Source organism: Varanus komodoensis, unplaced genomic scaffold (genome assembly GCF_004798865.1).
Source record: "Varanus komodoensis strain SLA01 unplaced genomic scaffold, ASM479886v1 scaffold34_1, whole genome shotgun sequence".
Classification (NCBI taxonomy): Eukaryota; Metazoa; Chordata; class Lepidosauria; order Squamata; family Varanidae; genus Varanus; species Varanus komodoensis.
This window is the reverse complement of record NW_025335854.1, coordinates 6,606,555-6,632,361: the sequence shown is the minus strand read 5'-3', so window position 1 is coordinate 6,632,361 and position 25,807 is coordinate 6,606,555. Positions and strand designations below refer to the sequence as shown.

Sequence of the window (25,807 nt, the reverse complement as noted above, 5' to 3'; positions counted from 1 at the left end):
GTGCAAGGGGAGAGCCAGAGACAGTGACCCTTGCGCACCTTCATTTGCCGTCAGCTGAACAGCAGGCCCCCGGGAGCGGTTTGTTTCTCCTTGTGAGTCACGTCACCGTGTCTTGCTCACAATCCCAAATGTGGGCAGCACACCACTTCCGCAGAAACGTTTGCAAATTTGCCCCTTACACAACTGAACTGGAAAACTACAAATCCTGTGTTTTCTAAAATAAGTGCACGTGTTTCCATTTTCACACTTTAGTCAAGGGGGCAAAGTGCACACTTCTAAAAAAGATGCAGACCTTTTTCTGTTGGAATGAAACCTGCTCCCCCAAACGGTTGAGCCCTAAACTAGCTGCAAGCTAAAATGAGCTCTGAAATGGTTTTCGGAGAATGGAGGTGAGCTCAAAAGGAGGTGGTTTGCCCGTCTTTACTAAACGGAGCACCCAGCAAGCTTCCAGAGAGCCTAAACGAGCCCCCCCATTCAAAGGTGACACTCCGGGTTGTTTCAGCCACCCTCTCTTCTCGCCTCCCTGATGTGCTACTATTTCCAGTCTACATGGGAGCGGGGACGCCACCATCCAGAGGGGAGCGCCTGATGATTCTTCTGGCTGAAAGACGGGGCAAGGTGGTCTGCTGGGGTACAGCTTCTGCTCCCCTCTGTGAGTTTGTAAACAAGTTGGAGCTGGAAAAGGGCTCTTGGCCTAGGACTGACTTATGTAAAAGGAAAGGCCAGAGAAGGGGAGGGAGGGAGGAGAGATGTGTACGTGGGAGGAAGCGGCCGTCGTCTGGCTGCTTCACATGCCTGTGGACCAGCAGCTTCAAGCCGAGATGAAAGGCAGGAGAGCTAAATTGCTCCCAGCTGTGCAAGCAGACCAGGCACAGCAGGGCGTGGAAACGCTGGGTTTCCATCCTGGAAGCGCCCAGCAACAGCCGGGGATGGGTGCCCTCCCCCACCGAGGATCTGCTAGAAGCATTTGGAACCTTGCGCTGGGTTCCAGACAGTCCCACAAAAAGTCGGCTGAGCAAAGGCAACACTGGCGTTCTTCACACATTAAAAGGGTCTGGCAAAAAATAAGTCGGACTAGTAAAACCTCAAGCAGCCCGAATGCCCCTCCTCAGCATCCTTAAGGCCCGGCCACCACTCCGGACGGCAAGGGCACGGGGCAAGAAATGCGCCCCCGTGCTCATACAGACTTCTCGGAGCAGGCCGGTTCCTGGGCAGCTCATGGGGGAGATGTGGGGAGACCTGAATCTCAGTGGTGATGGAAGCCTCCTGCTCAGCTGCCTCTCTGGTCACACAGAAACATGCTTTCAATGCTGGCATTTGCGGCGAGGCCCCGGCTGCTTCTGCCACTCGAGGTCCCCAAAGGACGAGAAATCCCAAAGTGTGGGAAGAAATCCAGGACCCGCTCACCTGGAGGATGGGACCCTGACTGTGTGGAACTTGCTTAGCATTTTCAAGTCATTGAATTAACACATCTTTCCCTCCTCCCAGCATGCAAGTATTATCCAATTAGTGAGCTGCGCACAGGCAGGACAGGGCTGTGAAATCTTTTGAAGAGGGGCCAGCTTTTGGCAAGAGGCCAGTGCAAGCCACCCCCCATCCCAGAGAGCAGGGCTGGGGGACCCCTTCTACGCACTCAACGGACGTCGGGGGGAACGGGCTCTGCAGCACACAGGGACCACTGTGACACTGCCTGTTTATAGTAGCGCATCACTACAGTACCAAAATGAAAGACTCAGACTTAGAGAGAGTAACATGGCCACGGTTAACATTCTTATCGCAAGGTTGGAACGAGGATGAACTTCCACGTGCTTTTTTGACTGCATTTTGCTTTGCCCTGGCTTGAACATTTCCGAGACAGGAAAGGGGGAGCAGCTCTCTTGACAGCCTGCGCATACTTGGGCATCCAGAGAGACAAGTCCTCCTTTGAGATGCACATGTTCGACACACAGCACAGGAGGTGGCCCTGACTGGGGGGGGGGGGGGTGACTATTTTCTCCTTGACTGCCATGAAATGTGAGGTCTGACGGTCACCAAACAGAAGCAGCTGTTAATAAAAAGCAGCAGAAAGCAGGGAAAGACCTCCCTGTGGGTAAAGCTTTTGAAGCCTGACATATTCCGCCCACCCACCCGCCCGCCCGCCAGCAAGATTTTAGCTAGCCTGCCACTTTGCAGGGCAGGAGAACAGGTCAAAGCTCCAAAAGCTGGAGTTGCACTGGTCGCCCGATGGGGTACAGCACAGTCCGGTCACCGTTCAGACACATACAGCAGGATTTGCTCATGGTTTGGATGCGCTTCTGAGCACCAGCTCAGCCAAGGGCCCAGGTTAGCCCAGGGCTGGCAGAGGCCCTGCCTCCCAGGTGAGCCAGGGTTCGCATTTGGTTTCGGTTCAGCGTCTTACCAGCTCACGGCCCTCCCTGTCCCGTTTCTGGGTTCTGCAGCTACTTGGGTACTGCAACAGTTGGATACGCAGCTATTTGCCCAGGATGGTTCCACCACGTGCTTCTGCCTGAAGGAACACTGTACGATCCAAAGTGCGAATTTCACGCCTGCCTTTGCTGGGCCCCCTTTCCCCGCCTCTTTTAGGGTTCCAGAATCTTTTGCAGGACAAGGACGCGCAGCTTCGGGCCTCTGAAACAACCCTGTCAGCAGTGGACTATCTGCAAGCACGGAGTGTGTTTGCCGCCTGGGGACATGGCCTCTGTCTGCTGGTTTTTAACGATGCCAAAAGTCCTGCTTTGACAAGGAGAGGAAAGGCGTCTGGAGCGCTTCACACCGGCAACGTGACGGAAATGGCATCAGCTTCTTCCTTTCTGAACCACCTGTCCCTACAGAGCAGCACAGAAAAACAGCAGTGTCCAAAATCCCCAGGAGAGGCTTCTTGTGCTTGCAGAGTCTGGGCATCGTTTGTCTCCCATTTCTTCCTTGGGGAAGCTGATGAAGACTGAAGGCAGAAGAAGAGTGAAAGACGGAGCCATGCTGCTGGTTCACAGAAGCACACAGTACCAAGTCCCCGCGAGAGGTCTTCTGTGGTGGGGATTCTCTCCGGCAGACAGAAAAATCTGATATTTCATCAAGAAGGGAGCTAGGTGAAGTATGTGAGGCCCGGCCCATCATGGCACAATGCACAGGATAAGCACCACCAGCAGGATAATGAGGAGAACAATGATTGCACACCACTGCCGCCGATCTGCCAAACAAGAGAAGGGGGAAAAGTCTGTGTTAGCCCCTTGCTTCTCAAAGGCTGAAGGGAGCTGCTTCTGCAGACTGCAGAGCTCGGATCCTAACAAAGGGAAAGAGGGCGTCGCATTCATGGAGGCATGGCTCCCGTCCATGGACCCCAGGCATGGCTGCATCTGCAGCATTTCAAGGGAATCCGTGTGGCACGGTAACATGCATGCGCCGCCTGGCGCATAGGCCTTGGTTTACGAATTGGAAACTGAGTCCTGGATTGGTTGTAGTGGGTGCTAGGATCTAGAGCAGGGGTGGGCAATTAATTTTCCTATGGGGCCACATGAGAAACTTTGACAGTTGTTACGGGCCGGACCAATACACTTACAGCTCTGCTCAATATATATCTCTATAAAAACAGTAAATGAAACATTACAATGATACAATGAAAATGTGGAGCACAGAACAACACTATTTAATGAATATTCACAAAAACATTAACATTACATGAAAAGCAATAAATTCAATTTTACTTATATAGCGCAAATTCACAACATATGTAATCTCCCAGCGCTTAACATAGGAAGGAAAGCAGTCAGAAACCCCAGAAGCCTCTTCTGGTACCTCTGAAGTTTACTCCTGGACATAAAGCCAGCGGAGGTTACAAACGGGCAAGGACAGGCTGGCAGAACAGGAGGGAGGGGCAGCCCGAAGCACTGGAAGCCAACTCTGCAGGGCTCTGTGAGCAACTGCATGCTGCAAGACTGGGCCAGGTTTCTAGTGCTGGGCACACTCTTAATTCCAGCGGTTGGGAGACTGTTCTCCATTCCTGCAGGCCTTTAACCAGAGGCTGAAGAGACGCAGAGCTCTGAATGCCTTGCAGGAAGCCAACAGTTTCTCCCCAGCAGGAACTAAAATTATCCTGCCTGACATCTGCGAAGGGCCTGGGTGATCCTGCAGCCAGAGGGCCCCACTGCTGCTTCCTGGCAGCTCGGGGCTGTGCTGGGGAAGTCGGGGTCTCATCCCCCTGGTCTGAAGAGAGACGCTTTCCGGAACGGCACCAGCCGGGGATGCAGTGGCCTCCTTGCAGCCGCTTGGAAATGTTAGCCGAGCTAGTTACTTCTGCCTCCTGCACTGGTGGAAGACTGAACACGTTACGCAGCGCTGCACCATTCCAAGCGACTTACCACTGGTCAGATGGGACACTTTTGCCAGCTTCTTCATCACATTATCGAGTCGCGACTGAGTGCTGTCCAGCTCATGAGAGAAATCATCCAACATGCTGGAGCCAGGAAGACAGAGGACAGAGAGCCCGATTAAGCCTATGGACTAAGCTTTGAAACTCAGTTTGATTTTGCAAGTTAGCATGGGAAGAGGACAAAAGTTAGCTATAGAAATCTGGTAACTACACAACAGAAGAGACAGGACATGGCAGTCACCCGAAGCACCAAACAAGTAAAGTAAAATAGAACAAAAAGGAAAACCTGGACTGGAGCTGCAGGGGCACCCAGATAGTTTTGGATCCAGAGAACTGGCAGAGTGCCGTCTCCCACACCAACCGTCTGTGCCCCAAGGTCCTTTCCCATGTGCCCCGTTCAGTGGAGACGCATTGCTCGGCCAAGTGGGAAAGGACGTTCTCAGCACTGGTCGTCCAGTTACAGAACCCGCCACAAAGAGGTTTCTGCCTCTCTCTCACAGACACGTGTCTACCGCCCGCTCTGTCCTTCCTTTGTTCCACATGGCCAAGCCCACAGCCCCTGCTTCCTCCTCCCGGGGTCCCTGCTGCCTCCTGTTCCTTTCCTTAATCCCCATGGGGGCTGCAGCCATGGCGCAGAGCAGCAGTGGAAACAGTGGGAGTGTGCAGGCTTCTTTCTGAAGGGCACTCCAGCCCCCTGCTCTGCGGCTTGGCCTCCAAACTCAAACGTGTCTCTCACCTTCCCTGCATTTTGCTGCTACCATGGACATGAAAGGCAGTGAAAAACCAGGGAGAAGCACGGGCAAGCTCACAGGTTTGGCCACACACACAACAGAGTGAACCAGGGCATCTTCTGCAGGTGCGGTGGGCCAGCGCTCCTGTGACGCAGGGGGAATTCCCTGCCTCAGGCAGCAGAAGATGCACACCGCACACTTGCCCTTGCTGACACGCACGAGTGCATGCACACTCGCGCACACGAGGAACACGGGGCAAGCAGGGAGGAATGCAATGCAGCTTAACAGGAATGTGTGCCTGTGAAACACAGTTTCAGGTGTGTTAAGAAAGCACTGCCACAGTCTTGATTTTTAAGCTCCGTAGGTTTATGTTGTTGCGTTATGTGCTGTCAAGTTGGCGATCCTAGAAATGAAAGCCTCCCCCACCAAATGCCATGGCTTTGCCAGCCCTGCTCAGTTCTTGCAAGTTCAAGGCTGGGGCTTCCGGTACGGAGTCCATCCATCACACGCTTGGTCTTCCTCTTCATCTGCCTTCAGACTTCCCTAGCATGATCGTCTTCTCCAGGGTGACTCGCCTGCTTATGAACTGTCCAAAGTATGAAAGCCTCAGTTTTGTCATTTTTGCTTGAAATGACAAAAGCAAAAGGGAAAGCAAAAATGGACCCACATATTCATCTTCCTTTCTGTTCAGGGTATTCACAAAGTTCTCCTCTAGCACCAAGTTTCAAACACATCAATTTTCTTCATGTTAGCTTTCTTCAGTGACTGGGAATACAATAATGTGGGTGATCTTGGCTTTGGTGCCCAGTGAAACTTCCTCATACTTGATCATCTTTCTAAGTTTCTTCATTGCTACCTTTCCAAGTCCCAACTGCCTTTGAATTTCTTGGCTACACTCCCCATTTGAATTGCTGAACTACCAAGGTATGCAAAATCTTTCACAAATTAAATTTATGCTAACAGCTAACAGGTGGTGTTACAATAGTATATCATCAAAATTCTTTAAGAAGCAGTTACACCGCTTGCTAGATTCAGAGAAATTCAGAGAAATTTCTCTGAACTAAATTCAGAGAAATAAACACTCCAGTCATTCATTTGTAAATGGATAAAAAGGTCCCTTTTAAATGTTCACATGTATGATATTTTATCTAACTGTTTTCAATACCCAGGAAGCTCCCAAAGCAAACAACTTTGTTGTAAAGTTGAAGCACAACCCAAAATAACTTTGCTTGGTAGTTCAGCATGAGTCTACAGAACTGGTTCCATCTCAGGAAGCCCACAAAGGAAGGCAAGAAACATCAGCGAGAAACCCGTTCAACAGGATGCTGTTAGGCAAGCGCACTGGATATACCGCAACAAGAATGTGCTCCATACTCACACTGCTTGCTCATCCAGCTCCCCTCCAATGCGCTGGGACATGTTCTTCAACACCCCGATGCTGCCAGAGACTAGCTCCAACTGCTCATCCTGCTGCTCGATGATTAACTGGTACCCAGAAAAAAAAGTGTGGAGCGGGAGGTCAGCATAGCTAAACCGCAGCTGCAATTGGGCTGGGAATTCAGCAAGGTAAGCACAACTCCGCATCCTCCCCCATCTTAATTTCTTGAGTCTAGCTTTAAGGAGAAAGGGGCAGTTCTTGTCACCCCCAAATCTGCATGAGTATGGGGGGAGCGAGAGAGATTGATGAACACACATGGTCACTGCTTTGCATCTCCTATTCCCTTTTCAGAAGCTCCCCTTTTCTAAAAGAAATCCCCACCTTGCATGTTTGCCCTTAACTCCAAGGAAGACCGAATGCTTTCCGTCTTGTACTAGTGTACATCCTGTTTAAGCGCCTGATGCACATTACTTGAACTGGGCACTGACCTGGGTGCTCAGCAGGACCAAGTAAAACGACGAAGAACAATCAACTTTAACTCTTGATTAAATCAACGTGGTGCTGGCAGAAATGTGGTCTTAAGCGCAAGCAAACATTTCAATCATTATGTTTCATACTAAGCTAGCTGCCTTGAACTCGCTTAAGAACGGGTATCTGGCGGTCCAATCTTGCTGAAGGTGTCTCGTTTGGACTATCTGGTGAATAGTGATGGAGATAAAGAGCCTTTGGGGAGACAGCAGCTGAGCTGCATAATGAAAGAGAAGATTTTTTGGGGGGAGGGGTGATGGGGAGGGAATCAGGGGCTACACCAGGGGGAAAACAGCTTGAAGCATTCTCTAACTTGGCAGAAAACGACAAGCGGCAACAGATCTAAGAAAATAACACAACCAGGGAACAATATTCTTAATTCCTGGAGATTTCTCTGTGCTGAGCTACAATAGCCCAATTTGAAGACTGCGCTCTTAGGGCATGTGGAAAAGAAGGGCTTGTGTACGGCTACTACCAAGGCTGCGAGCATCCCTGAGTTCCTCACTTGGATGCTGTGCCCATGTGTCTGCGGTGTGATTGTAACTCTGCTCCTCCCCAGGGCTCCACTGAAAGGAGTAGGGCTCTCCCAGGCTCCTCTTGGTCTGGACCTCAGAACACAGGGACCCAAGTAGCACCGTCACCTACTTGGCTTCCTTCCCACCTGCTCTCTGCAGGAGGCTATGCGGGTGCCTCTGAATCTCACCTGAAGCCCTAGAGACCCCAGGACAAAGCTTTTGCCTTGAAGTTCTGTTAGATTAGTGGCTGGCCAGCCGGCCCACCGGCATGCCTGTCTCCCCACTGTTGCCACTTGACCATCCATATGCAAAGACGGATTTTGTCCGACTGGCTGCAGAAAATACGCTACCTGTTGCTGCACATGCTGATCCTCAATAAAATGTGAGTTTGCGGACTGCAGTTCCCGATCCAAGCGGACATACTTGTCAGCTCCAGAACTCCAGCTGTGAGTTCCACTTTCTCCAAGTAGGACCTGTGTTAATTCATTATTGAGTCATTTTTTAGCCCAAACGGCCCCAAGGCAGCTTGAAGTGAAAACGTAAACAAAGTCAATACAATTTGAAAACTAGAAGTATCACCAATGGTGCAATGGAGTCTGGTTACAGCAGTTTCCATGGCAACCAGGAGCAACACCGGTTCCAGAAGGACCCCCGAGTTCTGAATGCAATCCTTCAGAGGGATCATCACCCCATGCAGGACATGCTGTGACTCTAATCCTAGATTAAATTTTCTAATGGCCAAAAGAACCTCCGCTTTTTCTGGACTAAGCCTCAGCTTGTTAACCCACATCCAGTCCAGCACTGCATCCAGACAAGGTTCAGGGCTTCCGTGGCCTTCTTGGCATCAGTGGGCAGAGAAGGAGCTAGTCTCCCAAGCAAAGGGGTAAGGCCCAACCCCCAAACTCTGGATGACCTCTCCTAGTGGCTTTGTGTGGATGTTAAACAGCAAAGGCAATACAGCAGGGGTGCTCTGGGACCCCAGAGACATCCAACAGCCCCCCACGCCACCTTCTGGGAGTGTTCAGCAGGGAAGACCAGAAACGCTGCAGCGCAGTACCTCCAAGCCCCGCACTGGCCGGATGCCTCAGGAAACCATGACTGGCAGTGCCGAATACTGCCGAGATCCGGCAGATTAGAAATATTGATAGCTTAATAATGGGACAAAATAGCTTGGAATAGCTTAATCCAAGATGGTCTGGAATGCCATTGCCAACCGGCACTGTAGAATTTGCCCCAAAAAAGAATGCTGGGCACCGTGATTATCTAAGCTGAGGTCCCCACACACTTCCAAAAAGAGAAAAGGGGAAAAAAGCACAGTTTCTATGAAAAGAACAGGGATACACCTCTCTCCTAAGGTGGCATCCACCATCCCTCTGGCCAGGCCCCTCCAGCAGCTTTTAATAACTGGGATGAACTATGGTCTAGCAAGACAGTGCCCGGCCTCAGTCCTCCAAGCAACTTGTCCACATCCACAGGTTGGGCACGGTAAAGCGGATTCATCAAAGCTGGGCAAGCAGCTCCATCAGTAGCACCCACAGAGCCTGCTTCCCGCAAATGGTTTCCTCAGCAAAACGCTTTGCAATCCCATCACAGGCGGTTGCTGAAGAGGCTGCCCCCACCCCCACTCTGAGACACAGAATGCAACAGCCCCTTACTGTTTGGGTATCACTGCGCTGATGCAACAGCAGCAGAAAAGAATGACTTCTTTGCTGCTGCCACTGGCACAGCGCAGCGCTTGAAACGGGCTCTTGTCTACACTCAGTCATATTTGTCCTAGCTGGCCGCTGCCGCCCTAGCCATCAGCTGGAGTGCTTCACGGCCCTACGGTCTTCAGAAAACTGAGTCACGTGAGCTTTGCACAATAGATGAAAGCACGTGGAAGCAATTTTGTCGACCGCCCCAAACATCCCACAGGTCAACCAGGAGTTATAACAAAACATGATGAAAATACAAGCTGCAGCTACGATTTCCAAAATGCAGCATTTCGCTTGTGGAGGCAAGATGCGTTTGAATCTCGGGCTCAGTTCCTACATCCTCTCAGAGGAATCTAGGGTGGAATCTGTTAAGGACGGGCAGAAGAGTCTAGGGATTGACTAGCTTCCCACGGCCTTGCACCCACTCTGACTAAGTGGAAAGGAGAAGCGACGGCTGCCTCCAGACTACTACATCCATCTTCCGCAGAAGCTACAGCTATTTTTGGAAAGCAAGAGTTACTCTCTTCAGGCAGCAGCCTTGTCAGGGAGGATCGGCCTGGGCAAAACAAGAACTCCTTCCCACGTGTTTAGGTGCATGCATGAACAAAAAATGTTTCTGCAGACTTGTTTGGTCCTTCCTCAGCTCCACTGGAAGCAAACGGATCTCTTTTTAGGGGACTGATGCACCCTATTTAAATGAAACGTAAGGGCTGAATTCCCTTGCAGGGAAGCTCCTGGGAGTTCCTCAAATGGTGGGTGGAGCTTGGGGGAAAAAGGACGAAGCCAGCATTCCCATGAACACAATTATATTTTGGTTTAATCCTCCAGTAACTTAGCCTCAGGAGAGGGGCGTCAACCTTTTGAAATAGAAGAAAATCCACAAAATCCAAGAAGCCAGCCAATCCTTGAGGTGAGGCACTGAGAAAGGGGGGTGCCTTTCAGGAGAATCCTAGAGAATCAGACAGAAACTCCCCAGAGATGGATTTGACCCCCCAGACCCGTTCTACACCCTTGATTTGACTCCTAAATACCTAGTACCCATCTACCACATTCTGAGGTCAAGGCAGAAAAGCCATTTAGTTGCAATACCGACCTGCCGGTTTTTCCTTTCAGTCAGTGCTTGAACAGAAGTATTTGACATCTGATCCTTCATATCCTATTTGGTAAAAAACATAAGCCCCACCCCATTAAAATTTTACTTTAAAGGCAGCATAACTGAAATACATGCAGATGCTGTGACTGTTTTCATAAAATTATTCCATTTAGTACAAGAAGATATCGAGTGGTTCAACAGCCGTATCTTTTCTTAAAAGGGAGTCTGCCTACAAAATTTTGAGACCCACCCAGTGAGAAGTTTCACATGTCATGCTAACTCACCCTGGGAATAAGCCACAGGAAATGGGCTGCTCACAGAACCAACCCCAGTTCACCAAAAAGACAACCAGATTCACCTGCGCCCCAAACGACAGCACAGCCAAATTCGCCACCTCTCCTAGCCATGGACTGCAAGTTCTTCTAGACACAACGCAGCTTCTGCCACCCCACGCCTTTTCTTGCAATTTCTGAAATCACAGCCCTCCTGAAGTGCCCAAGCGGCACACTGGAAAGACTGTAACTAGGTTGCCACCCTGCTTGGGTTATTTTTGCGGCCCACATTTGTGCACTTAAGGGGTGTTGGGGGGGTTAGTCACACTTCGTTAAGTGCAGTGGTGTAATTTGGTGGGTCTGAAACGGAGGCCTGTCTTTGGGGCAGAAGGTATGGCCCAGAGAGGATCAAAACAAATTATATTTGACTCTGCTTTCCCCTGACGGCCATCAAAGGTGAGCCTCAAGAAGCAAACCTTCGCTTGTGAAAGGGGGGAGGTGCTTCTGCAGCAAGTATCCCCCCCGCCCAAATGCCCCAGTGATGGAAATGAAGGGATGCCTTTATAAGAAAGTCAAAAGTCTGGGTTGGTTTCATAGGACTAGCTGTGCAGGCATATCTGAAATTCATCTTTTGAGTATGATACTGTATGGGCTTTGTTCAAATTACTTCTTGCCTCAGTTTTATTATGATTAACCTTCAGGTTCTATTAATAAAACAGAGTTAAGTGCTATAAGCTGTTTGCCTGATCTGCTACAATTTACAATCACTTTCTGCTTTTGTTTTTACTGAGCTTTCAGGGCTATGTTTCCTCTTCATGCCATGGTGAACTAGAGGCTGTTTTACTCTTTCCAAGAAGCTGTGGTGTCCGTCTTATGCCCCAGGTAGCTCAGATGCCCTTACCCGGACCACCTGCCGCGTGCTTGTGATGAAGGCTTTCCTTACACCCAGCTCTGTTGCATCAAGGTTGAATTTCCGTGGATTTGCTTCAACGATACGTTGGGAAGAGCCAGTTAAGGAAACTCTGTTTGGTACTTCGTTCCCATTTATATCTAATGATTATTGCTTTTTTAAATGGTCAATTTTTCTGCACACACAAAACAAAGCAAACAGGAGGCTTTCTACAGACGACAGAATTGCTGTAAAGAATCTGTCCCAAGTGTTTTACGCTGCTTTTTAAATTTCCTGTTTATATATTTATTTTTTCTACTCTGCTTTGAGTGTCTCTGGGTTGAAAAGTGCTACTGAAAGGATTTTACTGGATTCAGAATTTAAATACTTTTGATGTCCAGCTGCCCCTGTGGCAAATGCAACGCGCCTCCAGCCTCTGAGACTTACCAAGGTCCAGTGGCCAGAGGGAGACACAGCTGCTGCCCCCCACACCCTGCACTGTCCCTGGTGTAAACAGCCAGTGGGAAGGGAAGGAGGCTGGGGCGCTGACTGAAGTCTGCGTTAAGTCCACAGTCCCCGTGCCCCCCTCTTCCCACCCACTGGCGTGCCCCCTTTAGCCCTCCAAGAATCACTTGTGAGCAGGAAGGTTCTTTATGTGCAGGCTGCAGAGGGGAAAGGCAAGGGGCTTGGCCCTTAGAATCCCATCTGTGTTCACAGGATGATGCCAGGCGATGACAGGATTCCAGCCTAACAGTCTCCACTTCCAATGTCGCTTTCTTTCTGTGCACTATAGAACGAGGAGGAGGAAGGGACTCTTAGAAGGATAACTTTTAACATAATGGAGGTACTGTCTCCTCGATACCTGAACTGGTTTATTGGATTGCGTAATTCAGTGTCAAAATCATCTGATATCTTGAGCAAATACTATGTAGGTTCAGTATCTGTTGCTCTGATAAGCCAAAGGATATTAATCGTTTCATCTAAGTCTTCAAGATCCCACTCAATACTCCTTAGGTTGTTCCTTAGCTCATTAGTGGTCCAGTCAATTTCTTCTCTTGTAGCTGTGGATGGATCTTGCAGGAGCTCTGTCCATCTCTGGAACAGCCCCTGGGCAGTATTCACTGCCTTCTGAACTTCCCTGGAAAGGGAGAGAAACATCAACAAACCAGAGCATTTCGGTTTGACAGAATACCTCATGATTAATACCTGTGACATTAACACCTGTTAACATACACCTGTGAGCATTTTGCACTTATCAGCTTGCAAATAGAAACTATTGCAAATAGAAATAGAAAGCTTCCCTCTGAAAATACTGGTGTATGGATGCAGGTTCGTAAGCCAGTCCTCCAGAATGATTATCTTCACGTGGACAAGAAATTTTTGTATGCACAGAATTCTTCACAGTGCTCACAGACCTCAATGAATGTGTTTTTGTGTTTGCAGGTCTGACTTGCATTACTGGTACAACTGGGGGAGACTGGATGATGCCAGGTGGGCTCATGCCCATGCCACTGGCTAGTTCAAATGCCCTCCCACCTCTGCTATACAAATGCAACTCTTGTGCTCAGCGAATGTACAGATCAGTAGCACAAGTGCCTAGGAAGGGGTTAGGGTCTGGGTGACTAAACTGTTCCTTACCCTTAGCCTGCATTTCAGAACTGTCATCTATGGAGAAACCTAACTTTTGAAGTTATTCAGAGCTTCAAATGTGGTTTATGAGCCTGGTGAGAAACAGTTTTATTTTCATGGAGGCTGTCAGATTCATTGCTCAATTAATATAAGCATTTTCTTTTCATTTTTCAGTTGGGTAATCTCCCTGATGGACTGTGGGAATGCTGCGGACATAATATATCTTGACTTCAGCAAAGCTTTTGACAAAGAGCCCCAGGATATCCCGATGAGCAAACTAGCTAAACGTGGGCTAGAAGAACAACTCCCAGGTGGATCCACAGTTGGCGACAGAATTGGACTCATCACTGGCAGCTCCGCCAACTGGAGAGAGGTAATGAGTGGGGTACTGCAGGGCTCAGCCCCAGGCCCAATTCTTGGCAACATTCTTATTAATGATTTGGGTGAGGAAGTGCAGGGAAGGATTATCAGATTTGCAGATGGCACAAAACTGGGTGGGATTGTTAATACTTTGGAAGACATAAAGAAGATCCAAGATGCTCCTGATAGGCTGGAGCACTGGGCTGAGAACAACAGAATGAAATTCAGTAGGGACAAATGCCAAGTTCTCCACCTAGGAAAAAGGAGCCAAATACATCCTTGCAAGATGGGAGAATACCTGGCCCAAGAATAATGCAAGTGAGGGGGATCTTGGAATATGAGTCGACAGTGTGATGCAGCAGCAAAAAGGGCAAATGCTATTTTGGGTCGCACTAATAAACATTATCACTTCCGAGTCACATGAAGTACGAGTTCTCCTTTGCTCAGCACTGGATTGGCATCATCAGGGGTACTGTGTCCAGTTCAGGGTATCAGTTTTGGAAAGGTGCGGGCAAGTTGGAAAGCGTTCTGAGGAGGGCAACATGCATGATGCAGGGACTGGAAGCAAAGCCCTGTGAGGAGAGATGGAGAGAACTGGCCATGTTGAGCCTTGAGAAGACTGAAGAGAGATAGGATAGCACTCTAAAAGTACACGAAAGGTTGTCACAAAGAGCAAGGACAGGTTCTCTTCTCAATCATCCCAGAGTGCAGACCATGGAATAATGGGTTCAAGCCAGATGCTAACTAGATATCAGGAAAATTTTTCTGACTGTTAGAGCGATATGGCTATGAAACCAATCACCCTGGGAGGCTGTGGCTTCTCCTACACTAGAGACATTCAAGATACAACTGGACAGCCACCTGAGAGGGATAGTTTAACTTACAAGTCCTGTACTGAGCAAGGGGTTGGACCTAATGGCCCCTTCCAACTCTATGATTAGTCACCAAAACAATCAATGCACTTGCCTGTGTTGGCAGATGTAACTTTCCAATGCCTATGCCCAAATCTGTTTAGACAATAGTAATATTTAAAGGCTAACTGAAAGATCGAGTTGAAATTAACCACTGGGGTGGAGGATGTATTGGAAATATAAGCTGCAAGGCTATCCTCAGAAGTCCAATTATGGTGAGGGATTCTTTCTGGATGGTTTCCCTTCAAGCAGCTTCTTGATGACAGCTTATCCTAAATCTAACCTCAAACTGTTAGCAAGTCTTGCATGGAGTGCGGCCTTCACTACACCACTGTGGAACAGTTAAACAATGCTTGATGTGCCCAGCCCAAATTTGTATTCCCATTCTTTAACTTTCCATAACATCATTTCCACTAGGAGGGGAATTCTCCATTCATAAACTTCCGTCAAAACAACTGTGTGTTCCTCCATTTCCCTATATATTTAACATATACCTCTAAGCATCAGCTTGTCAGGGACCATTTAGCTGGAACAGACTTCCAATTCTTACTTTGAATGGAGCTGTTTTACAACTGTATATAATTCTGTTCATATAATTTGTTCTGTACAGAATAGAACCAGCTCTCAACTTCTCTCCAACAAAAATCTGCTTGCTGAAAATTTATAGAATCCAACCATTTGTGGAAGAGTCCAAAGTCACATATGTTTCTATCAAAGCAATTTTCTAGTGACAATCATTTAAAACTTGACCATATAGAAAAGACACAATTCCAATGGAAGACCCTTCATGGAGCAATTAAACATACCAATTCTTACTGAACACATGTAATGTGAAGAGATAAAAAAGGTGACTGTGAGTTTACTCAAAAAATCAGCAGCTAGATTAGCTAGCAGCTAGTCCCAACAAGCTAGCTAGCAGCTAGTCCCAACAAGCACATATCTAAAGTTAGTAAATTTCGGTAAAACGAAGGCTGCATGCCTGTAGACCATGACTCAAATCCTATTTCAGTGTGGTAGGTAGAGGGCAGGATCAAGGACCTGGGTTCTAGTCCCCACGTGGCCATGAATTTCCCTGGGAAACTTTGAGTCAGGCTGTGGTTGTGAGGATAAAAACAGAGAACTATGCAAGCTACCTTGGGTTCATCACAAGAGGAAAAAAGTATATAAATTTAATGTAATAATAAAGTTGATGCATTATAGAGAGGAAGAGAGCAAAATGATTTTTTTCTTGAAACAAAATATCCTGAATTTCGTATTAGGAAAGTTATGGTGCCCCACAGAACTGTCATCACTTTGCAAAAAGAGTGGGATGTGGCAACAGGTGGATAACTGCACTTCATCACCCCCTGGAAGTGTTTCATCTGGAAAAGCCCTGATTATAGACTTCAGCTCCATGCATGAGCTGCTACACCAGAATTTAAGAGCCAGTAAAAGCATGCGAAGACTAGTCTCCTGGAATACATCATTGCATGATTTCCTGAGAAGGCTGACAAGGGCCTGGGGATGAGGCCAGCCATCTGCCCCATGAGAGTGCAAGCATGGCCTCCTTGCCTTTGTGAACAACACTACACAGCTGCACCATGGTGAGAGCCTCACTCTGTTCATGCTCAGAGACGCTCTTTTTATTATCGCTGTTTATGTTTTACATGCCTCTGCACCAAAGGCAGGGACCCTCCAAACTATCAGATCGGGGGAGAGGCCAGGGAGGTAAGGAAAGGGGGTAGGGAAAGGGGCGTGCCCCCGGGGCTGGAGCCCCCACCCCTCGGCTGGCCCCGCGGGACGATGCCGCCCTTTTCCATGGGCTGAATCAAGGCGGGGGGGGGGATTCTCGTTCGTATTTAAGAAGCGCCCAGAACCAGCACCCCTGGGCGGCTGCAGACGCAATGGCACCCTTCCCCCTACGCCGGGCGGCCCCGGGCCGGACCAGCCCAGCCCGCCAAGCTACCCGGCGCGGCACCCACCCTTTCACCACAAAGAAGGGGTCCTCCATGGACATGACGCCCGGCGCTCCCCGCGCGCCGCTGCCGCTCGGATCCTCCCTCGCGCCGCCCGGGCTCCCCGCCCGAGCCCTCGCGCAGGCCGCGGATGCCGCGCTCCCTCCGCCGGCGGACCCCGCAGCCCCTCCGGCCGGACGCCCCGGGCGGCTCGCTCCGGCCTGTCTTCCGCCCAGCGCGATGCACCCCCTCAGCCATAGGCCCCGCCCCCCACGTGACCGCGGCAGGCACGCCTCCCCATTGGCGGGGAGAGGCGGCGACAGGGCCTCACGTGACGGGGGAGAGCGGGAGGCCCCGCCCCCTCTGCCCGACTCTGCGGCCCCATCGGGCGTACTTTGCGTGGCGGTACGCTAAAGGCGCAGCGCGCCTTCTCCGCCCCTGGCGGGGCTCGCTCGAGGCGTCCCATCCCTGGAAGCGCCCTGCAGCTGGGCACTTCATGCACATAGCGGCTGTAAAATAAATATGCAATTAAATAAAGAGCCTGCTGGGGTGGGGAGAGGGTCTTTGTAATAGGACGGGATAGAAATCCTTTAAATAAATAACAACATAACTAAATAAATAAAAAATCCTTTAGTATGAGGAGAAGTCCGGGGAGACATCCCGTCCTGTTCAGGGTTAATCTGCGCCTGCTTTGTGTGTGTATTTAATCCTTTGCAAAGTGCCACGCTTCCCTGCTAGCAAAAGCATTGCCTGGTCACGTGGGACAGGTGATCGATTCATGAATGACTTTTTTTAAAACCACCCAATAGTTGAAGCCGGGGAACGGCTGGCGGTTTACAACAATTTAAAACATCAAATGCGGTATAAAATATTACGATGACTAAAATAAAATAAAAGTGCGCACAAGAGTAAAGCCTGCCAGCAATGCCAATATTAAAAATGCAATACAGAAATGAAAACGACGGGAATCAAAACATTCTTTGGAAGGGATATGGCCATCTTTCCATGTTCAGACTGATCTTGCTTGTCCGCCCTTAAAAAAAATACTATTGCTATGCACAGAGGTGCAGGTTCCTCAGATAACCACAGCTTCACGCTCGCCGTAGCTAGACATCCGTGCACATGTCTGTTTCAAATCTCAAAATCCCTTTTCTCTTGTTCCGCTCTGCACTGAGCGTTGCTCTCAAGCTGCTCTCTTGTGCCATCTAAGTTCTTCCCTCCTGTGGGTCCTCAGCAGCCACACTTCCACTTCTGCAGCAGCCAAGAAACGAGGGCTTTGGGCTTCCTTTTTCCTGCCAAACCCACCAGCACGCTGGGCTCCATGTGGCTGCAACACCTGGCTTCTTTTGTCCAGCTTTTGCCTGCCCTACTTGCGTTCGCGGGGAACTGGAGTGGAGCTTCCGAGGCCAGGCGCCCTCTGCTCCCTCAGGTGCGCCATTGTCGCCTTGCAGCAGCATTACGAAGGCCTTTCTCTGAAACCAGGCCAAGGGAGGGGGGCGCCTGCCTTCTCTCCGTCTCTCTCCACTTCAGAAATAACGAGAGAGACTGGCACCACACGGACTGCTTCAAAGACCGTCTTCTGTGACTGGGTTTCTGCTCATCATCGTGACATGTTCTCAGGGGAGGCAGAGAACTGTGAAGATGCTGGGCTGCAGCGCCAGGTACACTGATCACAGGAGAAGCAGAAACGGGTTTGGCAGTTTAAACAGCGTTTCTGCTTCATCCCATTGCTCTGATCTCACTCTGAAATGGTCTTCCCATCGCAGAGGGAATCTTGGGGGAAGGTCTTACTGCCACCCTTTTGCAGGGGGAGGTGGGCTTTCCTACGCAGAGATGGGCAGGTGCCCCGGGATCCGGAGCTGGTTCCCACAAGAAATTTTGTGTAGCAGAAGGTGTTTATTAGACAGCTCTTGTGCTGGCATTTTTGTATGGTGATCCTGCTTGTTCCAGGGAGCTCAAGGGCTGCATCTTCACCCTGCAAGCCACCTCAGGCAGCAAGGATTCCCACTGCGTTAAATGGGCAAAGAGACAAATCTAAGCAAGATATTTACAATTCCCTGGCTCTGCCCTACCAAGGGGGAAAACAGATTTTCTAAACGCTCTTCTATATGTGCGACAGGACTACAGGGTGCGGTAAGGTCTCCATCCAAGAATCTATCCTATCCCCAGCAGCCTCTGCGGAGGAAGGGATGCACTGGAGTCTAGGAAAATGTGAGGAAGTTGTTGACTTGGCTGGACTCCAAGACACAAGGCAGTTTTGATCTCTTTCTCACACATGGGGGAGAATGCAAGCTAAATATATTGCTGTGGTGATTCTGATTGCATTGCATTTATACCTTGCTTTTTCTCCAAATGCAAGGAATCCAAGGGGGCTTACAAGGATCTCCTCTCCCTTTTATCCACACAACAGCAACCCTGTGAGGTAGGTTAGCCTGAGAATCTGCGACTGTCCCAAGGTCACCCTGTGAGCTTCATGTCTGAGTGGGGACTAGAAACTGGATCTGCTGAGTCCCAGTCCAACACTCCTAACACCTCATCACACTATTGCGATGCTTTATTTCAAACACAGAAACTAAGCAAGTCAGAAGGGGCCTCCTGGGCCATCTAGTCTAACCCCCGGCTCCAGCTGGCTCTGTTCGTGACATGCCTACCAAACAAATGATAAGAAATTGGAAAACAAACAAATAAGCAAGTGTTTTTGGTTTGGGAAATTTATTTATTTAGAAAATTTCTATGCCGCCCCATTCGCCGAAGCCTTGGGGCGGCTCACAAATATATCAATTAAAATATAATACAATAAAATATAAAACAAGTTTACAATATAAAATAAGTCGCCCTGGCCGAAGAATAAAATAAATAAATACTATTAACAGTTAAAATGACGTTTGAATAAAAAGGTCTTTACCTGGCGCCGAAAAACAAATAACGACGGCGCCAGGCGGACCTCTCTGGGGAGCGCATTCCATAGATTGGGCGCCACCGCAGAGAAAGCCCTCCTCCGAGTACTTACCCTCCTAATTTCCTTCACGGAGGGTTCCCGGAGAAGGGCCTCTCCCACAGATCTCAGGGGGCAGGCGGGCATATATGGACATAAGCGCTCCTTCAGGTAACCAGGACCCAAGCCGTTTAGGGCTTCATAGGTCATCACCAACACCTTGAATTGGGCCCGGACTTCAATGGGAAGCCAGTGAAGCTGATGGAGGACTGGAGTCATGTGAACATAATGCCCAGTCCCCGTCAGCAGCCTGGCAGCTCTATTTTGAACCAATTGAAGTATCCGGACCGTCTTCAAGGGTAGCCCCACGTAGAGCGCATAACAGAAGTCAAGGCGGGAAGTCACCAACGCGTGTGTCACTGTCGCCAGGCAGTCATACTCCAGGTAGGGGCGCAGCTGATGGATCAGCCGAAGCTGAAAGAAAGCGCTCCTCGCCACCGCTGTCACCTGAGCTTCCAGTGAAAGCTCTGGGTCAAGGAGCACTCCCAAGCTGCGGACCTTGTCCCTAAGAGGGAGTGCAACCCCATTCAGGACTAGGTTCAATTCACCCTCACCGAAGTCCGATCCGCCAACCAACAGGACCTCCGTCTTGTCTGGATTGCGCTTCAGTTTATTGGCCCTCATCCAGCCCATTACCTCGGCCACGCACTCCCCCTGTCCTTCTCCCTGCACAGGTCATCGTACAGGGCGACCAAGGCAGATTCAGTACCGTACCCGAGTCTGAAGCTGGACTGAAATGGGTCCAGATAATCAGTTTCATCCAAGAGAGCTTGGAGTTGTCCTGCCACCACCCGCTCCAACACCTTGCCCAGAAATGGGGATGTTGGCCAGTGGTCTATAATTAGTGGCCATCTCTGGATCCAGTGACGCTTTCTTCAGGACCAGTTGGACTACCGCCTCCTTTAAAGGGGCAGGTACCCAACCCTCCCTCAGAGAAGCGTTAACCACTTCCAAGATCCAGATCCCAATCCCGTGGGATTGATCTTGATCCTAAACCCTGATCCCGTAGGCCTAAAATCATCCTCAACATTATTTTATCACAATTATATCCCACTCTGTCAAGACATTTAGATAGTATATATGGAGCTTTCTGTATTTCTTATTTTCAAATACATCCTGTATTAATTAGGGATTTAAAAATGTCACAATCACTAGAACAAACAACAACATAATTACAAAACTAAGAATGGAGATTTTAATGTTGTTGATGTTTTCTACAGAGAGAAAATATATAAATTATATATAAATATATATATATATACACCAGAAAATATATAAACCGTGTTGAGCTTTCTGCAGGCAGATATCCTTTCAAAGACCAATATGATGTTTATATCTCAATATAGAAACATACAGTTCCATTTCTATGGACCCTTAAAAAAGTTGGGGGCCATATATGTGAAAAATTTCACACATTAAATTTGGCAGTGTCCTCCTCCACGTGCCAGGCTGTCTAGGGGATTTTATTCCATGCTTGCCCTCCTTAATTAAGGGCGCCCTCCTGAACATGTTGAGGCAGAAAAAAAGGCACACCGCTTCCAGCACTTCCAGTCCTTTTTTCTGTCTCAACATGCACAGGATTAAGCTGTGAGGAGCGCCTTTTTCCTTCCTTTTTCCAAGCAGGGACTGCTCAGCTCCTGGAAAGGATTCCTCTTTAACCTCACATCCTTCCTGCAAAACGAACCAAGAAGGTGGAGAGTGAGGCGCTACGGGCTTTTTTTTTTGGACAGAGTTCGGGTTTCAGCACAAGGTTTCGTGGGTCCAAATCTCGTTCCTTCATCCCAGTAGCTTTGCAAACTGAGCCCCGAAAACCGGCAATTAGCACAGAACAGGTTGCGAGCTCCTTTGCGCCGATCCTGCGCAGGAATGTGCAGACTGCGGGTAACTCCAGATTTGGGCCGATCCCGCCAGCACGCGCGGGCTCTGCTCAGGCTGCCTTCCACGGAGGACAAACGCGCATCGAGAGCCGCCACACACCTCCCGCTCGCACGCCTTCCCGCAACGGTGAATGCCTGCCGCAACCTGCTTCCTGCCCGCCGCGCCTTCCCTTGCTGACCCGGTTTCTCCCCTCTGGAAACAGGTTTCCCTGCTCCATCAGCACCTGTTCCGCAGCCACCCCAGTAATTCACTGCGGTGGCCTCTGCTTCTGCCTCCCGCCCTCCGCCCACCGAGGAGCTATTTTGGGCACCGGCAGCTGAGCGGCTGGAGAGGAGGCACGGCTCATTGTTCGCTCCGGGCCCGGTCGAGCGCAGGGAACGCGCGCCCGCCTCCCCCCCCGCGCCGCCCCGGGGGCGCCCCTTCTCCAGGCGGGCAGCAGGCCTCCGCGACGAGCCCGGGGCGCGGGGCGCGGCTTCGGCGCCCGGGCCCGTGCGCGCCCAAGGTGGGCATCCACAATGGCAACACGCTCCGGCCAATCGCGGCGCGGAGGCGAGGGCACGGCGCGTCCTGGAAACAGCCGCCAGCCAATCGCAGGCCCTGCCCGCGCGCCCCGGGCCTCGCTTCACGCGCGCGGCTCCGGGCCCGGCAGCTCCGCCCGCGCCCGCTCGCGCGCCCCTTCGCTCGGGGGCAGGCAGGGAGGCAGGCAGGGAGGCGGGCAGACAACAAAGCCGCCCGCGAGGACGCTGGCCGGGGCCCCCCGCTGTCTGGAGCCTGCCAAGGGATGACATCAGTCTGGGAGGGAGGGAGGGAGGGAGGGGGGGGGGGGGGGGCGAGGACCAAAACACTGGCTGCCTTAAAAGGGCCGCGTCGCACCCCGCCGGGCGGGGGCAGCGCTCTCGAGCGCCCACGCGCGTCGCCCGTCTCTGCAGGCGCTGCGCGCACGTGGCGCTGAGCCGCGTCCTCGCCTAAACGAGGGGAGAGACCCCGGGAGAAGCGGCGGGGACGCGGAGGAAGGCCGGGGGACGAGGAGGAAGAGGGGCTTCCGAGCCCCCCGGAAAAGTGAGTTTGGGGGCAGGGCGGGAGCAAAGAGCAAGGCGGAGGCAGGCAGGGAACGGTTGCTGTGAGGCGCAAAGGGGATAATAAGGGGGATTCCTGTGCATAATGCGACTGGGCAAAAGGAGGGCCAAGGGGCAGCGATGGGGCCTGCCCGAGCCTACTTGGTAAGGCTATGGAAGAGGAAAGATGTGACCCGGGATTTCCTGGCTCACGGCCCTCTCTCTGAACCGCTAGATTTGCATTAAACAAAGTTGCTTGCGGTTTTGCAACTGAGAAAGCTCGCAGTGGTACAGGTGCATGAATGGGGAGCCGCAAAAGGCAGTGGGGGGACTGCTCAAAGACCCCTCTGGGCATCGTCCCACAGCTGCTGCAGGTAAGTTTATTTCCTCCTTTGGTCAAGCTGTCCAAGATGAACTTACATTTTTCAAGTGGGGCTTGGGGACGGTTACAGAAATGTCTTATAAAGAGTTTATATACCTGTAAAAAACCAATTATTTCACCCCATTAGGAATCCACTAGGCCAGCCTTATCCAAACCTGCTATTGAACAACACGGATGATTCCTAGGTAGCAAAGCTTTCTCTGAAGTAACTCCAGTAAAACAAACACAGAACTGAGGTGCTTCCTGTTAACAATGAATACTAGCCAAAATTAGCAAGTAGGCCTTTGGATAAGGTATTTGCAGATTTCAGAGTGGAGAAGGCTGCAAGTTTCATTCAAATTATTTTGCAAAAACACAGACTGTTTTTAAGCACATTTGTTGTGCTTACATTCTGCCATGTAGTAATTATCCTTGGGGGGGGGGGGCTACATCCTACATGGTCTCATTCAATTGTTTGTGTCTTAACAAGTATCATGTTCTCCAAAGAGCAAAGGAGCCAGAGATGGACTTCTTGTTACGTGATTCTCTCCTGCAACCTGGGTGATACAGCTCAAAGGCAGGACTGCCACAAAGCCCTGTTCCTTTTTCCCATTTGGTCACCCCTACTCCCAATAATTGTGCATAGGAGGGTAGACTTAAAAGCCTTCACACAAACCTCCTTCCTCTGACCCAACCCAACGGTCCTTTATCCAGAATCCTGCAGTTTTAAGCTTGTGCTTCTATGGCCCCCAAAGCTTGCTGATTACAGGTGTCATTACTTGCTGTCAAGTAATCACTGGCCTCTGGCAACATTCACACAACACAATAAGCAACCCTTCCTGGTTACCACTGTTCATGCTTTTTATACCATGATCTACCTAACAGATAAGTGGCGTCCACTTTATCATGGCTTCCATCCTTGGTCCTCCCTCTTTTGCAATGTATCCCATCCATCAATGTATCCAATGTATCCCATCCCATCAAATTCAATCCCAAAATGCATCACTCCCTGCCTATATCACCTGTCTCTTCCTCATTGGAATAATGTATACTAATAATTTGGCTCTGTGTCTTTGTTCATGCCTAATCCGGATGGATCCTAAATTACCTTGTAATTATAGACAACAATCCAGACCTGAGCCACTCTGTATGGGTGCCTTCTCGATCAGATCTCTTACACGGGGAGAGAGAGAACTATTGTGAAAAGTGGGGCGAAAAAGCAAGGGGATGCAAGAGGCGTCGTCTCTTGCCAAGCTCCAGTACCATTGTTCTTGTCTCGAAGGATGCTTTCCGCTCAGATCTGCAGTGGGAACCTGGAACTTTGGCTCAGACAAATAGATGCAAGTGCCATATTGGCTGTGGAGGATGGTATCTAAATCCCCAAATAAATATTTGCACAGAAACCAGTCCAGCTATGTTCAGTAGGGGTGACTCCCAAGGAAATATGCAGTATTTGCCTCCGACTGGACTCGGACTGGATCTGGCAACCGGCTGACAGTGACCACTGCCGGCTCACTCCAGCGCATATCTTGGCCTGGGGGCGGGGCGGGGGGGGCTCAGTAGTTGACTTCCCAGGCTCACTTCCTCATTGATAAAATTACTGTGAAGCTGCCTCCCTTTGTAATGCAGAAACCAGTCCCCAGAGAGAGCCTGACTTTATGTCACAACATTCATTGACATTCAATGTCAACATTCATTGACATTCAAAGAGGTTTTCCCTAATTCATTTAGGGAAGTGAATTTCCCTATTTGACCCACAGTGGTCCTTAAACAACATGTGAACCATGCTTGATGACCAGCAGCACTATGGCAGAATTGTTTCCCCTCAAATAATTTCCCGTGGCTGGATTCATCGGGTGGTGGATTCATAGGGTGGCCGTGGGTTGACCTGAAGCAACAAGCATATAAAGTCATAAACAACCCATAATGTGCCAACCATGTCATGCAAACTGGTTCATTATCTGAGCATTCCTTACCACTGTGCAAGCACGGCCAACGCCATTTCCAATGTTTCTGTTGCTACACGCCATCAAGTTGGCTCCAGCTTATGCTGACCTGATCGAAGGATCAAAGAAGATGGAGGAGGAGATGTAAGTTGCCTTGAGCCCTTTGTAGGAAAAAGGCAGGATATAAATCCAAAAATGAATGAATGAATGATGACGGACGGACGGACGGACGCCCTCCAGAATGACTATCCGTGGCAGCCCTGCTCAGCTCTTGGAAGCCCAAGGCTGCTTCCTTGATGGAGTCCGTCCCTCTCCTGTTTGGTCTCCCACTTCTGCCTACAACTCTTCAGGCATGAATGTTTTCTCCAGAGATTTTTGCCTTCTTCCTGCCAGCTCTGCACTGTGCAGCTTTCACGCCCTTACAAGGTGACCAGGAACCCAGTAGCCTGAATAAACTTGACCTTGGTTTCTCCAGCCAGGCATGGTTAAGTTGGATGATCTTTTCTCCTCCTTTTATTGCTGTCTTTCCAAGTTTTTGTCTTCTTCCAGTTTATTGGCTGCAGCCTCCCACTGAGCTGAGGATGGAGCCAAGGGATGCAACACCTGTCACAAGTACAATTTCGGTTTCCACGTTGGTGGAACTCAAGTCCCATTAAGTTTCACAGCTCTGAAACAGAACCGGCATTGGGAACGGTCCACCCCTTGCATTGTGCGAATGGAAAGACCGGCCCCAGCCCGTCCCCGGGGCGCTGCGCGCCGCGCGGGTTCCTTCTGGACACGCGTGCGCCAAAAGGAGCCGCGCGGAGGCGGCCTTGCGCGTCCCCGCCGCGACCCCACGTGGAGCAGCCGGCGCCCCCCGTTCGACGTCGCCTCTTTAAAGCGCGGCCCGCTAGGGGGCGGGGCGGGGCCCGCCGCGTTCGGCCCGCTTCCTCATTGGCCGAGGGCGCCGCTAGGGAGCGCGTGCGCCCGCGCTGGGGGGGCGGAGAGCAGATTCAAGCTAGCCCGGCATCGCCGCGCGCTCTGATTGGCCAGGACGCGGGTGGCAGCTATAAAAACAGTGCGGTCCGCTCGGCTCGCTGGAATCCTCCGCGACGGTGGCGGCAGCATGGGAAGGCGCGGGCGGTGGTAGTGCAGCAGCCGCCACATCGATCAGGGAGGTCGGCCGGCCGGCCGGCCGTTCGTTCGCTGTGCGTGTGCACGGGCTGCGGGGCGTGCGGCGTGCTTGAGCTGCGGGGCCGATCGCGACCGGTCGCCCGGGCGCAGCGGGGCGGC

At 50.5% G+C, this 25,807-nt stretch overlaps 1 protein-coding gene across 2 annotated transcripts; it reads right to left on the bottom strand.

Moving 5' to 3' along the window:
- Positions 1 to 2,889: 2,889 nt before the first annotated feature.
- STX6 (syntaxin 6) lies at positions 2,890 to 16,419 on the bottom strand. Of its 2 annotated transcripts, XM_044439209.1 has the most exons (8): positions 16,328 to 16,419; positions 12,435 to 12,604; positions 11,479 to 11,573; positions 10,306 to 10,368; positions 7,869 to 7,991; positions 6,476 to 6,582; positions 4,356 to 4,450; positions 2,890 to 3,187 (listed from the first exon to the last, which is right to left on the bottom strand). In XM_044439209.1, the coding sequence occupies exons 1-8, from the start codon at positions 16,360 to 16,362 to the stop codon at positions 3,111 to 3,113; spliced, it is 765 nt and encodes a 254-aa protein (XP_044295144.1). In that variant the 5' UTR covers positions 16,363 to 16,419; the 3' UTR covers positions 2,890 to 3,110. The 2 variants fall into 2 exon arrangements, with proteins under 2 accessions (XP_044295144.1, XP_044295143.1); XM_044439208.1 differs by lacking the exon at positions 16,328 to 16,419 and having other exon boundaries at positions 12,435 to 14,068.
- Between the last annotated feature and the right edge of the window lie 9,388 nt (positions 16,420 to 25,807).